At 40.2% G+C, this 14839-nt stretch overlaps 1 protein-coding gene across 1 annotated transcript in view; it reads right to left on the bottom strand.

The window, feature by feature from the left end:
• Positions 1 to 14839, bottom strand: part of kpna3 (karyopherin alpha 3 (importin alpha 4)) — a 91082-nt gene that overhangs the window by 17575 nt on the left and 58668 nt on the right. The window contains exons 8-11 of the mRNA XM_043700423.1: positions 12937 to 13023; positions 10794 to 10963; positions 7642 to 7686; positions 5481 to 5612 (exon numbers count right to left, since the gene is read on the bottom strand). Of these exons, the coding sequence (XP_043556358.1) occupies positions 5481 to 5612; positions 7642 to 7686; positions 10794 to 10963; positions 12937 to 13023 (434 nt within the window). The remainder of the gene's footprint in view (positions 1 to 5480; positions 5613 to 7641; positions 7687 to 10793; positions 10964 to 12936; positions 13024 to 14839) is intronic.

Genomic DNA, 14839 nt, shown 5'->3' with positions numbered 1-14839 from the left:
ATAAAAACATTTAACAGGACAACAAAGTTGGCTGTTATAATCATGCGTCTGAACTTCACAGCAACCTTCCAAACATTTCTCAAACATCAACATCAGCTAGCCAATCAACCACCATGCTTCTGCTGCTCCGGAATGCCAAATACAGAAGAATCTCGAATATCCAAACATCAATTACCCAAATTCTGGATTATCTGAAGAAGATCGCAAGGCTCCGATGGAAACATTACATCAAAGAGGTGTTCTAACATTGATAGTGTCTTTTGTTTACAGCGATTAAAAGTGAACGCGGCTTACTGAAATGCTGCCGAGAACAGTCCTGGACATCGATGGGAGCCCAGGCACCATCTCCAAATGGCTGACCTCCTGCCCTCTCTGTCTCTCCCCACACTTTCCCTGCAGTTCTATACAGGGATGTACCCTAAACCCCCCCTCCCTCAGATAATCTCTCCAACACTGTCCTGTACATTGTTGCACAGGGTTGGGAGGTGGGCAGGGGGTGGTGTTGGACGGGATTGGAGGGTGATGCTGGACGGGGTTGGGGGCGGTGTTGGACAGGGTTAGACGATGTTGGATGGGATTGGAGGGTAGTGCTGGATGGGATGGGGGCGGGGGGGGGCAGTGTTCTCTTGCCCTCGCTCTCTCTCCCCACACTTTCCCAAGAGTTCTACCGAGGGGTGTACCCTAAACCCACCCCTTCCCCAGATAATCTCTCCAACATTATCCTGTACAGGGCAAACGTGGAACCTGTCCAAATGTTGCAGTAAAACGTTGTGTGTGTAGCTGTGGCTGTGTCTGTGTGTGAGTGCTATTTGGAGACTTACCCCAAGAAGGCAGCACCAGCAGTCTTGTTGTTGGTGTACAGTCCAGCTGCCCCGGAGAGGGGGGTGGGTGTGTACGGGATTGGGGGGCAGGGGTGGGGTTTAGGGGCCAGGGGGAGGTGTTGGACAGGTTTGGGGGCAGGTGGGGGAGGTGTTGGGGGACGGTATTGGACGGGGTTGGGGGGCACGGTATCGGACGGGGTTGGGGGGCTCACGCACGGTGTGCTGCTGCCTAGTCTCCTGAACGTGGAGCAGACTTAACAGAAAACTCCGAGCCCCAGAGGAAAGGCTTGAATCAATTAACCGAATAATCAATTATCCGACTGAAATAGTGTCCGCCCATCTCGTTCGGATAATCGAGGTACCTCTGTATTGTGTTAGCATGTCACATAGATGATCATTGCCAAAAGGAAACTCACGAAATAAAATTGCAAGTCACACCTATTCTGTGGGTGGTCCCTTACCACTTAACCTCTGGAAAAAGATTATAGACAATTAGCTATTTGCACTGCCAGCTTTTGTCTCAAAGGTAACTGCTTTGCCCCTGTCTAGGAAAAATGGTCACATGACTTTCTCAGCACAAAATTCAATGGTTTTTTAAAAAATTATACAATTTTGAAATAGCAATCAATTTAGGAGTCAGCGCTACTTCACGCCAGATCTATTGGCAATATAAAAAACCTTAACTCTGGGCTATAAAGAAAAAGCCTGTACCCAGTAATGACTAGCCTGTCTTTATGACACTGCAAAAAACCTTTTCAGTCCAAACACAAACTCAATTTACATCTTAGTAAAACTTCCTCAGAAGACTTTTAGAACACAGAACAATACAGCGCAGAACAGGCCCTTCGTCCCTCGATGTTGCGCCGCCCTGTGAACTAATTTAAGCCCATCCCCCTACACAATCCCATCTTCATCCATGTGTTTATTCAAGGATTATTTAAATCTCCCTAATGTGGCTGAGTTAACTATGTTGGAAGGAGGACATTCCACACCCTGACCACGCTGAGTAAAGAACCTCCCTCTGACATCTGCCTTAAAGCTATCACCCCTCAATTTGTAGTTATGCCCCCTCGTACAAGCTGATGTCATGATCCTCGGAAAAAGACTTTTATTGTCTACCCTATCTAATCCTCTAATATAAAGGTATTTTTGCTGTACAACAGAAGAGGGTGGCTAGGTGACTAGAAGAGATGCTGCCATAGAGAATGCAGCAGTTAATGATGACTGACAGTTAATTGTCAAACTATATTTATAACTAATCAGCATTCTCCCTTATACAAAAAGGATGTATTTGTCTTTGAATGAATTTCTTGTGAATTGTCACAATGAATGCAAGATGGGAAGATTTGACAGTTTTTTTTTCAGGAATAAGTAATATAAACATGAAAAATGTGGACTGTTTGCCACATGCAAAAAATGATAACTTAATCAGGGGTCCTTATATAGACAGTCTAACAACAGAAAGGGCAAGCTCTGGTCAGTTCAGTAATTCCTGATTGGTTGCCATCTCCAAGAACTTCAACAGTGCATCAAGTATGACAGATACACAGACGACAACTTTTTGATTTCAGAGTTTAATCATGTGTGCGCTGTCAGCTTCAGAGGAATATTTATGTCTCCATTAAATCCCCTCTTAGCCTTCTTCTTTCCAATGAGAACAGACCCAAGCCTCTCAGCCTTTCCTCATAAGACCTTCCATCCAGACCAGGCAACATCCTGGTCAGTCTCCTCTGCACCTTTTCCAATACTTACACATCCTTCCTGTGATGGGGCGACCAGAACTGTACACAATATTCCAAGTACAGCCGCACTATCGTATTGTATAGCTACATCATGACATTATGGCTCCGCAACTCAATCCCTCTACCAATAAAACCTAACACACCGTATGCCTTCTTAACAGCAGTATTCAGCTTGAAGACATTTTTAAAGATAAGAAACTGCTGGCTAGTCAGTCAACAATTCCCAGCAATTTTCAGCCAGAAATGCAAGTGGATGATCCATCTCTGCCTCCTCCAGAGGTCGCCAGCATTACAGAAACCACTCTATACGATTTCAAGATATGGTTGGAGACACTGGATACTGCAAAGGTCATAGACCCTTAGAACATCTGGCAATAGTAATGAAGATTTGTGCTCCAGAATTTGTTGCTCCCCTAGCCAAGCTCTTCTAGTAGTTACAACACTGGTATGTACCCAATGTTGTGAAAAATTACCCAGGTCTGTACTGTACATAAAAAAGCAGGACAAATCCAACCTGGCTAATTACCGCTCCCATCAGTCCATACTCAAATCATCAGTAAAGTGATGGAAGGGGTCATCAACAGTGCTAACCAGAAATATCTGCTCTGCAGTAACCTGCTCAGTAATTTCCAGTTTGGGTTCCACCAGGGCCACTCATCTCCCGACCTCATTACAGTCTTGGTTCAAACTTGGACAAAAGAATTGAATTCCAGAGGTGAGATGAAAGTGGCAGCCCTTGACATCAAGGCTAAAATTAAATCAAGTGTGGCATCAAGGAACCCTAGCAAAACTGGAATCAATGAATACTGGGGGCAAGTTCTCCACTGGCTGGAGTCGTACCATGCATACTGGAAGGTGGTCATGGCTGTTGGAAGTCGGTCATCTCAGCAGGAGTTCATTGGGATAGCGCCCAAGGCCCAAACAGCTTCAGCTGCTTCATCAATGGCCTTCTCTCCATCATAAGATTAGAAGTGGAGATGTTTGCCAATGATGGCATAATGTTCAGCACCATTTACAACTCCTCAGATCCTGAAGCAGTCCATGCAACGAAGTCTGTACAATATCCGGGCTTGGGCTGACAAGTGGCAAGATTCATTCACGCCACACAAATTCCAGGCAATGAACAATTTCAGTAAGAGACAATCTAACCACTGCTCCTTGACATTCAACAGTGTTACTACCACTGAATCGCCAACTATCAACATCTTTGGGGTTACCACTGACCAGAAATTCAAGTGGACGTGCCACATAAACACAATGGCTACAAGAACAGGTCAGAGGCTAGGAATAGTGGGGTAAGTAACTCACCTTCTGACTCCCCAAAGCCTGTCCATCATCTACAAGGCACAAGTCAGGAGTGTGATGGGATACTCCCTACTTGCTGGATGGATGCAGCTCCAATAATACTAAAGAAGCTCGATGCCATTTGGAACAAAGTAGCCTGCTTTATTGTCACCACATGAAAACGCATCCATTCCCTCCATCACTGACACTTAGTAACAGCAGTATATACTAGCTTCAAGAATTTCTGCAGAAATTCACCAAAGGTTCTTCGACATAAGCTCCAAAACCCACAACCACTTCCACCTCGAAGGACAAGAGCACCAGGCCCATGGGAATATCATCAACTGCAAGTTCCCCTTCAAGCCACTCACCATCCTGACTTCTAAATATATAGACATTCCTTCACTGTCACTGGGTCAAAATTCTGAAATTCCCTCCCAAAAGGCATCGTGGGCCAACCTATGGCAGTTCAAGAAAGCAGCTCACCACCACCTTCGGGTAATAAATGCTGGCGAGACCCATGCTTCATGAGCGAATTATAAAAAAAAGTTCCAGACTAACTTCTCTTTTGGACTCATCATAAAAGCAAAAACATGCTTCAACTGGTATTACTCGGATGTGTTTTCATACTTAAGTTGTTCCTGATTGAATAATCGCTACCTTTTCCAATTCTCTGTCCATATGTTTGTCAGGGCACCCTCATGTCTAACAATGTGAGCAATAAACTCCACCTCTGGTTTAATTATATCACAATATAGTTGCAATTTTGATCTCAATTCTGTATTATCTCAAAATTGGGTGGATTTTTGTTTTACTGAATTGATTTGTCCAATCTTCAATATTTCTTTGGTTGCTACAATTCTGCGTAGGTGTTGACCTTGCCGATAAATATGCAGGCACTTTCATTGATAGTCAAGGAATAATGCTTGCCATTAAATTTTCGAATTACACGTCCTCAGTTTTCAGTGTTTTTAAAACCATGTTTCAGTTACAATAACGTTATTGGCATTTAATATTATTATAAGGATAGAATTGGATGCAAAATAAAGCCATTAATGAGCCAAGTCAAAAAGTTAAAGTCCACCAAAAGGGTTGGGGGAAAATATGTCCCCACTATTTAAAAGGGGAAACATTAAATCACAATTTGCTTATAGTTAGGTGGCCTGCATTGGCAGAGAGATTTGTTTTAAATCTCAATCTGTCAATAATAAATGACAATATATCAAGGCTCAAGTGAAAAGTGAAATCTGCCCCTGTGCAAAATATACACTAGACTGCATAAACAAATAGAAGGGTGTAAAGAAATCAAATTTGCTGACATAAGTAAATTGAGAAAATGTACAATTTACAAAATGTTTTAAGTCAGCACTTACTTTTTGAACACCAAAGCACAAGATTTACTTGTATTTTTTTTTACATAGGCAAACAAGTTTCTTTCAAATATAACAATGTTATTTGATTTAGCTCAAACATAATACAGCAGAAATATCTTTCCCATTAAAGATGGGATCAGAGTGAAACAAAGCTCAACTTGACTTTATTTTACACCTCATTTTATCCTTGATTCAAATCAGAGTCTTTTCAAGATATTTTAGATATCATAGATTTTTTTTACAAATAAAAACCTCCTCACCTGAACCTTGACCTCTTGATGACTTAGCAGTGGAACAAGGAAAGGCACCACACCCGAATCAATCACCATCTGTATTTGTTCATTACCTCCATCTGTCAGATAAGACAAAGCCCACACTGTGTCCACGAGTATCTTGAATATTTTGAAATGAAAATTAGAAGAAAGTTAGAATGTGGCACTCACTCACACAAAGCTGATGCACACTTGCACTCAAGGGAGGAAAAGATAACTTATGCTGATGGGGTGAGATGAAAAAAGGTGAGAAGAGTCTGCAACATAAACCAGTACAGACCTTGGATCAAGTGATTTATTTCCATGAAGTAAAAGCTACGTAATCATGCTATGACATAGTACGAAACACCAATTGGTGTTTCACCTCTATTCCGTCAAAGAAATGATAACGAATTTACATTTATAGCTTGCCACTTTAAAATTTATCAAACTTGCAACATGCCATAAAAAGATGCTGGCAGTTTTCAGCTTATCCTTTTCACGACAGTAATCCCTCAGGAACCAACATGAAGCACAGGACCGAAGACCAAATACTTTTGCCTCTGTGGATGGATCAGTCAGGTTCCAAGCGCATTGACCGGATTGACCGTTTACCAATATCAGAAACAATTTCTATGATTTATGTCAACACTTGCCAAGCTTGAAGAAAGCTGCTGACAAAGATCTAGTGATCTATATAAGTTGGATTGGCTTTTTTCTGACATCAGACTGACATCTTGAGCCAACCCAAAAGAATATCCAGGCAGCCAGCAGTGATATCAAGCAGAGTCAGCAAACAAGATTGAAATAATCACACAGAGAACAAAGGAGCAAGTAAAATGAACGTATTACCCTTTTTATCTTATTTTCGAGAATGCAAAATAAATGGGTGAGTCATACAAATGTGATTAAGGTAGAAGTTGAAACGTCAAAACATTTAAAAGAGTCAGTTGGCGATAAAGAACTTAAGGATTGCTGGAAAAAACATTTTAAGGTATTCATCTTAGACTTAACAGGACAATTTGCAAGAAACACCAAAGGTAAAAAAGTACTTTTGCTGTGCAAACAGAACAGAGCTGACTAGGTGGCAAGTGTACCCTGAATAGATGCTGCCTTAGAGAATGCAGCAGTTAATGATGACTGACAGTTAATTGTCAAGCTTTATTTATAACTAATCAGCACTCCCCCTTATCCAAAAAGGATATCCTTGTCTTTGAATGAATTTCTTGTGAATTGTCCCAATGAATGCAAGATGGGAAGATTTGACAAAATGTGTTTTTGTTTAGGAATAAGTAATATAAACATGAAAAATGTGGACTGGTTGCCACATGCAAAAAATGATAACTTATTCAGGGATCCTTATATAGAGTCTAACAGCAGAAAGGGCAAGCTCTGGTCAATTCAATAACTTCTAATTGGTTGCCATCTCCAAGAACTTCAACAGTGCATCAAGTAGGACAGATACACAGACAACAACTTTTTGATTTTAGAGTTAATCATGTGAGCGCTGTCAGATGTTGCTGACAGCTTTAGAGGAATAATTATGGTCAGCACAAATAGTCACACTGTCGTAACTACATAAAAACAGACCAACAAATATTTCTAATTTGAACACAAACTGTTCACACATTTTAAAAAATTGGACTTTTACTATTATTGAACTTGTTTTAATAGGACGAGAATTAGTTATTAGTCTCTCAGAAATTCTCAGTGTGACAAACTGTGCAATCACTAACTTACCCACATATGTGGATTTATAGACAATCATACTGCCTTAAAGACTGTAGCACTGTCCGAGACCAGGAAAATTTACATGCATTGAACGAAGCCAACTCATATTAAATTTACAGTAAAAACATGGTACACAAAATAAGTTAACTCTTGGGATAAAATCAATTTTAAAATATATTTAACATTTGAATAATTAAAATCTAAGGAGATCAACGTTCTTCCAAAATCTAAGGAGATCAACGTGCTTTATTGTTGGCTAAAATGCCGCAATCTGCCATGGAAATCTCCCTGCCACTGGAACACCGCATCAAGGGCAATTAATGATGGGAAACAAATGCTGGCCTTGTTAGGAACACTCATTCCATTCTTTAAAAAAATCAACAATCTGAAAACATGGAGGCTGTGCATGTTCTTTGCCAGGAGTTAGTACACTACTTACATTAATATCTGTATGATATATCAACACGCAGAGTGCCGGTAGGATCTGTAGAGGAAAAGTGAAAAACGTATTCAGTGATTAAATTCTCAGGACAGAACATCACAAATTAAACCCAATCAGATGCAGTAACAAGTATTTATAGTCAATTTAGGATTGCACACTCGCCACGATAGCTAGACAAACTAGTTACAAGCTGGAACAGCACTTATACAACTGGACAGTTTTCGCTCATGGTCCTGGGGAGTGTTGCTGAACAAAGAGAACTTGGAGTGCAGGTTCATTGTTCCTTGAAAGTGGAGTTTCAGTTAGTTAGGACAGTGAAGAAGGCGTTTTGTATGCTTTCCTTTATTGGTCAGAGCATCGAGTATAGGAATTGGGAGGTCATGTTGCAGCTGCACAGGATATTGGTTAGGCCACTGTTGGATTATTGTGTGCAATTCTGGTCTCCCACGAATTGAAAGGATGCTGTGAAACTTGAAAGGATTCACAAAAGATTTACAAGGATGTTGGCAGGACTGGAAGGTTTGAGCTATAGGGAGTGGCTGGATAGACTGGGGCTGTTTTTCCTTGAGCATCAGAGGCTAAGGGGGAGACCTTATCGAGGTTGATAAAATCATGAGGACCATGGATAGGGTAAATAGACTGGTTTGGGGGAGTCCAGAACAGGCTAAGAGGGGAAAAAGTTAAAAGGGACATAACAGCTAATTTTTTTCATGCAGAGGGTGAGTGTATGGAATGAACTGCCAGAGGAAGTGGAGGAGGCTGGTAGAATTTCAACATTTAGAAGGCATCTGGATGGGTTTATGAATTAGGAAGGGTTTAGAAGGATATGTGCCAAATGCTGGCAAATGGGACTAGATTAGTTTAGGTTATCTGGTCAGCATGGAAAAGTTGGACTGAAGGGTCTGTTTCCATGCTGTACATCTCAATGACTCTATTAAGACATGTCACTATAGCTCCACTTGCTGACACCAAGGAGCATGCACATTTTCAACAATATTGCTTATCAATAAAGATATAAATACCAGTTAATGACAATCGGTTTACTATAGTGCTGGAGCGTGTACACATGCACAGTTGGAAATAATCAGTTGTGCTTTAGATTAAAAACTTAAATTGAAAATTATATTTTTATAAACCAGTATATAGCGATTCTACAACTACTGTAAAATATTAAGCGCAAAACAAAGAAGAACAATTTTTCAATATTCAATAGCCATCTTAATGTTGTGCATGCATGCAGAACTTTGGTGTTAGCAAATCGCACTTATCATTGAACAGTGCTATTTCAAATAAAAATGACAGTAAACATGGAAAGGGAAGAAAAACAAAATAATGACTTCTGGGAGAAAGTCAAATACAGCATGCACTATGATTCAATGGCATTACATAACTTGCACCTAAGTCCCAAAGACCCAAAATATTTCTCACAGACACAGCGAAACAGAAATGGGCATCAGGGCAAGAAAACTTCAAAACTATAACCAAATGCATGGTGAAAGGGGTGGATTTTGAGAAGCTGATGTAACAGGAGGAGATCTAATCTAATGACTGTTATGATAGTTGCTGTATTACTTTGTGAACTTGCTTTCTAAACTGGAGACAAATAGATATTTGTTAGTTCATTTTTGGACACAGAAACAGAGCATGAACCAGGCAACGTCAGTCCGAGTGTGCACCCAAGAGCAATTTTTGGATAGAGTTGGTGTGCCTTTTCACTGAAGTTTGAGTATCCATTAGGGCGTTGCTGGAATAATGGAAATAAGTTTTTGATTAGACTCGCCGACAGTGTGGAAACAGGCCCTTCTGCCCAACTAGTCCATACCGACCCTCCAAAGAGTAACCCACCCAGACCCATTTCCCACTAACTAATGCACCTAACTCTACAGGCAATTTTAGCATGACCAATTCATCTCACCTGCACACCTTTGGACTGTGGGAGGAAACCGGAACACTCGGAGGAAACCCACGCAGACACGGGGAGAATGTGCAAACTCCACACAGACAGTCGCCCGAGGCTGGAAGCGAACCCAGGTCCCTGGCACTGTGAAGCAGCAGTGCTAACCACTGAGCCAATATGCCACCCTTCTTTTTCATGTTTCTTGTGTGTAAATATTGTGCCTTTTTTAAAAATGTTTGAAACGACTCTTGGACAGATACATGGATGACAGTAAAATGTAGGGCACATAGGTTAATTTGATTTTAGAGTAGAATAAAAGGTCTGCACAACATCGAGGGCTGAAGGGCCTGTACTGTGTGGTACTGTTCTATGATAAAGACTAAAATGATACGTTACAGTTTTTAAAAAAGAGATTTAAATAATGGATGCATGATTTGAAAGCAAGGAATTTGATACTTAATGTAAACTTTATTTGTGTAGCTATTGATTCCAACAATGTACAGATACTCAGCATCCATGACATTTAGCCATTAACCAGCACCAATAGAAGAAGGAGATGATCTGTTCATTTATCTCATTGTTATTTGTGAGACCTTGTTATGCACAAAATAGTGACTGTAAATCCTCCACAGCAAGATTTACAACATTTTGTAAAGTGTTTTGTAATGCCCCATGATCATTAAAGGTGCCATATGAATGCAAGTTATTAAATATTTGAACCACTCACACCTCAACCTATTTATACCTTTAAATTTACCATATTGTTTCATGCTGTCATTTCCATCACAATAAAACGCTATTCCAAATCTACCAAGGCTTTATGATGGTACACCCCTCTACACAGAAGACAGCCAACAGCCTTAATGGTTCCAAAAGTATTGAATACACTAATGTTGCCATATATAAAATTTCCTAGTTGCATAAAATATTGTAGTAAGTATCCATCATATTTACTACTGTCAAACTGGCATGTGCCTTTACTGAGCAAATGTATGGCGTGATCACAATAAACTACCAGCTCGTGATACTCGACCCGCCTTAACCTTCCTAATTACCATGGGCAAATCATTTCAATTGCGTTCATTCTATATATATATATATATCACATATATAGACCTATCACCATCAAACCATGAATTCAAAGCATAAGAAATTCAGATTTATCCAGTCTGTTTGAAAATAGATCTGCTCCAGCCAACAGCATGAGTTATTTTACTTTTAAAAGCCAACAACATTCGTCTAATTTCTTTACCTCCTGAACTGTTTCCATTGGTGGTGGTGGATCCTTATTCCTGCAGAGGTTAACTATGACCCATGTGACGTTTCGGAGGAAAGTTATGGGGATGGAGGGATTGATGAAAGACAGAAGAGGTTTGACAACTCCCAATGAGATGACGTAGTCTCTACAACGAGGACCATCACCTAAAGAAGTGAAAATGAAAATGTTTGCATTAGAGATGAGAACCTGAAATGTTTTATGAAAGAAAATGCTGTAACTGATGTATATACAGCAGTTAGATGAAAATGTTAATGCACAAACTCATTAAAATAATTCAATGCAAAAATATACATGTTATTTTGGTGATTTGTTTGAATGATTGAACAATACAATTCTCAATTTAGGACTCAAATTTAATCATACAGTAATGCATCCCATTCACCTCATTATGCCTGTTCATGATTCGAGAAAAAAGCTATCCAATAAGCTCCACATCACTACTTGTTTCTCTCTCAAAGTTTAAGCTGTTACTTACAATTCTCTTGAAAGAGATGATTGAACCAGTATCTTCCACCCTTTTAAATGCTGCATAACAACTCTATCTAGTTCTGCTCATCTCCCCTTGAAACCTTTGCCAATGACCTTAAATCTATGCCCTCTGGTTACTGACACTCCTGTCAGTGGTAACAGTTTCTACTTGTGACTTGAACAAAACTATATTCAAGTTTGAGCAAATGCAATTAAATCTCTCCACATTCGGTTCTCTGAAAACAATTACAGCTTCTATCGCCACGTAACTTAAGTCTCTCATACCTGGCATCAATCCAATCTCAACAAAAGGTGATGGAAGTTGGGCTTGACAGTGGCACTCACTGACCACCTGCTCAACTGATACATCAGGGGCACTCATGATGAACTTGGCCCAAACATGAACCAAAGTGCTGAATGTGAGAGGTGAGGTGAATGTTAAAGCATTTCATGGAATGTGGCATCAAGGAGCTACTGTAAAATTGGATACACTGGCTCAAGCCATATCAAGGAAGATCTGAGATTTGTGGAGACCACTATTTCAATTATTGAATATCGCTAAAGGGAACTCCTCAGGGGCAGTGTCCTCAACTCAGCCAGCTTCAGCTGCTTCACAAATAAACTTTCCCCTTCATAAGACTAGATTAATAACTGATTGACAATTTAAGTATCCATTTTCAATTCTTCAGATAATGTAGTAGCCCTCACTTTCCTGGGTCAAGACCTGGGCATTAATCAGGTTTGGGCTGAGAAATAAAATTAGCAACATAGTCAGGCAATTGCTAGCTTCAGCAAAAAAGTGAATTTAACCAACATTATCACAGAACTCTCACCATGAACACATTGGGGGTATTACTGACTCCAAACCTAACTGGGCCATCTACAAATACTGCAACAAAAGCAGGCGAGGGGTTGAAAATTACATGGCGAGTCATTTACCATTTTATTTGCAAAGGTCATAACACCATCTACCAGACACGTCAGGAGTGTGATGGAATGCTCTCTGCGAGCCCTTTCAAGTACAGCTCCAATAACACTCAAGAAGCTTGACATCATCCTGGACAAAGCAGCCCACTTGATTAGTACTACATCACCACCTTAATATTCACTTGCTCCACCACCAACACACTGTGACTGATTCATGACAACACCGCCTGTGAAAACATGTGACCACTGTCGTCAAGAAGGTAAAGAATAGCAAGCATATGGAACACCACTACCATCAAATTTCCTGCCAAGTCATATACCTTACTAACTCAAATTAGTATCATTCCATCACCACTGAATTAAAATCCTGGAATTCACAATGGATGTACCTTCCACCATATGGACAGTAGTAGTTCAAGGTGGTGGTTAACTAACACTTTCTCAATGACAAATGGGAATGGAAAATGTAGGCTGCATTTTCATCAGTGCCAACATCCAGTGAGTTAAAGAAAATGTAATATATCTCCTCTGCACCATCTCCAAAGCTCAGGCAAACTTCCTGAAGTGTGGTACCTGGAATTGGATACAGTTAAGATCTCACTAGTAATTTATAAAAATTCAGCATAAAAACTTAGCTTTTGAATTCTACATCTCAATTCATAAAGCCAGAATTCCCATGTGCTTTTAACAGTATAAGAAAAGGCTTAACAAAAATACAAACCTATGATGTTCCCTAGAGCCCAGACTGCTTGCTCACAAACATTCTGATGTGGGGAATGCAGTAATCGCAGAAACAGAGGCACAGCATCTGGAACCAAAACACAAAATGTTAGCACTACTCTAATCCAAGAGAACAATCAAAGAACAGCATCCAAAAGAACATTTATGGAAATCTTAAGACTATAATTGGCTTTCAGGTGTAGTATGTACTACCATTCAGCTTGAAATGATCACCTACAAAAACACTCTCCAACAAGTCAAATTGTTGGCTTTTAACTATGCAGAGAAAATGACAATGTTGTCTGCTGGGTTTGAGTTGACGGGAGGTGGAAGTGCAAACTATTTTTTGCATGCTAGTTGTACTGTGAAGGAAATATTGAGTAAAATATGTCACATTTGAAAAACATTTACCTCAGATGTATAGAAAATTGAGAAACTAGTGGTGAATTAAATTTTTACTTAATAAGCAAATTGGAAAACAAGGTACATCTGGCTCAAGTCGATCTTCTCCAATAACATACTGAAATTAACACATTGCTTAGGGCTAGTGACAATCTCAAGTGGTAAAGTGGACTTTGCCAAATTGAAGGCAGTAAATAAATGCAGACTACTCAAAAGACATTTCTGTACTACAGCCTCTCCATTAACGGAGACTGAACTGGATATAGAATAGCCCTCGACAAGTTGCAACCCTCCAAGTATTTCTAGACAGCCAGATGTCAATTCACAGAGAAGCTAAAAACTCTTTTGATTGTATTCTGATAAAGTTAACATACTCTGCTCTAAGTTCTTCAGCTAAGTCAGTGTCTATAAAACTTGGATATGCAATGTGACCCAGAAGTAAGCTGACCTGTTATTTTTAATCCTTCCTCTTTTTGATAAAGTTGTTAAATTGACAGGCTTCAGAAGACTGTTCACCACCTTTTCAAGGGCAATTCTGAATGGGCAATAAATGCCAGCTCAGCCAACAATGCTCACATCCCACGGATAAATATAAAACAGAGAGGAAATCAGAGGGGAAGTTAGTGTTGATGGTGGGTGCATGAAATTATGTTGACTACTGAAACGAGTTAGGCCCAACCAATCTAAGGGCATTTATCCTTGACTTGAGTGGTAATCTAACATTTTGTTCCTTAATCTTTACAGCGTTCAAATAAAGGCTCATTTATGACTCGATATCAGTTGAGAAGGTGGACAATAGAGGTGGGTTTGGAACAGAGGCGGGTTTGGAACAGAGGCAGGTGGCAGGTCCATTAGGGTGTCGCTGGCGTACAGGTGCAAACTTCACCCATGTCAATGGACCCTAACTGCAAGGTTCTAGAGATAAATAAGCAAAAGGGGAAGAGTGAACTGTAGATTTGAACTTTATCAATCAAGGTACTAAGAATAAATCTTTACTGGCTCTAATGGGATGTGGTAGAATGAAATCAGCAAAGGAAATACCTCTGAAACTACATTCAAAATGGGAGACAATGGAGGATGACTTAAGTATAGGTCAGGTTGACCAACACTCGGACATTGCTGGGGTCAAGGAGTAATTGCCCAATTTGGTATGACTACAGAAAACATTAGCGAGTTTGATTAAGGTTATCTCTGTGCTGTACTTTTCGCATCAGAGAGCGGCGGGAGCTGGGCGGAAGTGAAGGCAGAGTGCAAAGACGGTCAGGAAGGTAAGTGATTGTTATTTGAGTGGGTGTGTTATAGACCCCAGGTCCTACAAAGTAGGGCCTCCCTCCCTCCTCTAACCTAAATTAAAAATCCACAGACTTGCTCCAAAAAGAGGGTCCAAGGAAGTTCCTGTGGATTGAAGAGTGAGGCTTTAGCTCAGGAGTCTTTGACAAGGAGGTTGAGTGAAGTGATTATGCCACAGATGAAGAGGGTGAAGACATGACTGCCAAGCTGGT

This window comes from Chiloscyllium plagiosum, chromosome 12 (genome assembly GCF_004010195.1).
Source record: "Chiloscyllium plagiosum isolate BGI_BamShark_2017 chromosome 12, ASM401019v2, whole genome shotgun sequence".
Classification (NCBI taxonomy): domain Eukaryota; kingdom Metazoa; phylum Chordata; class Chondrichthyes; order Orectolobiformes; family Hemiscylliidae; genus Chiloscyllium; species Chiloscyllium plagiosum.
This window is presented reverse-complemented; position numbering and strand designations above follow the sequence as displayed.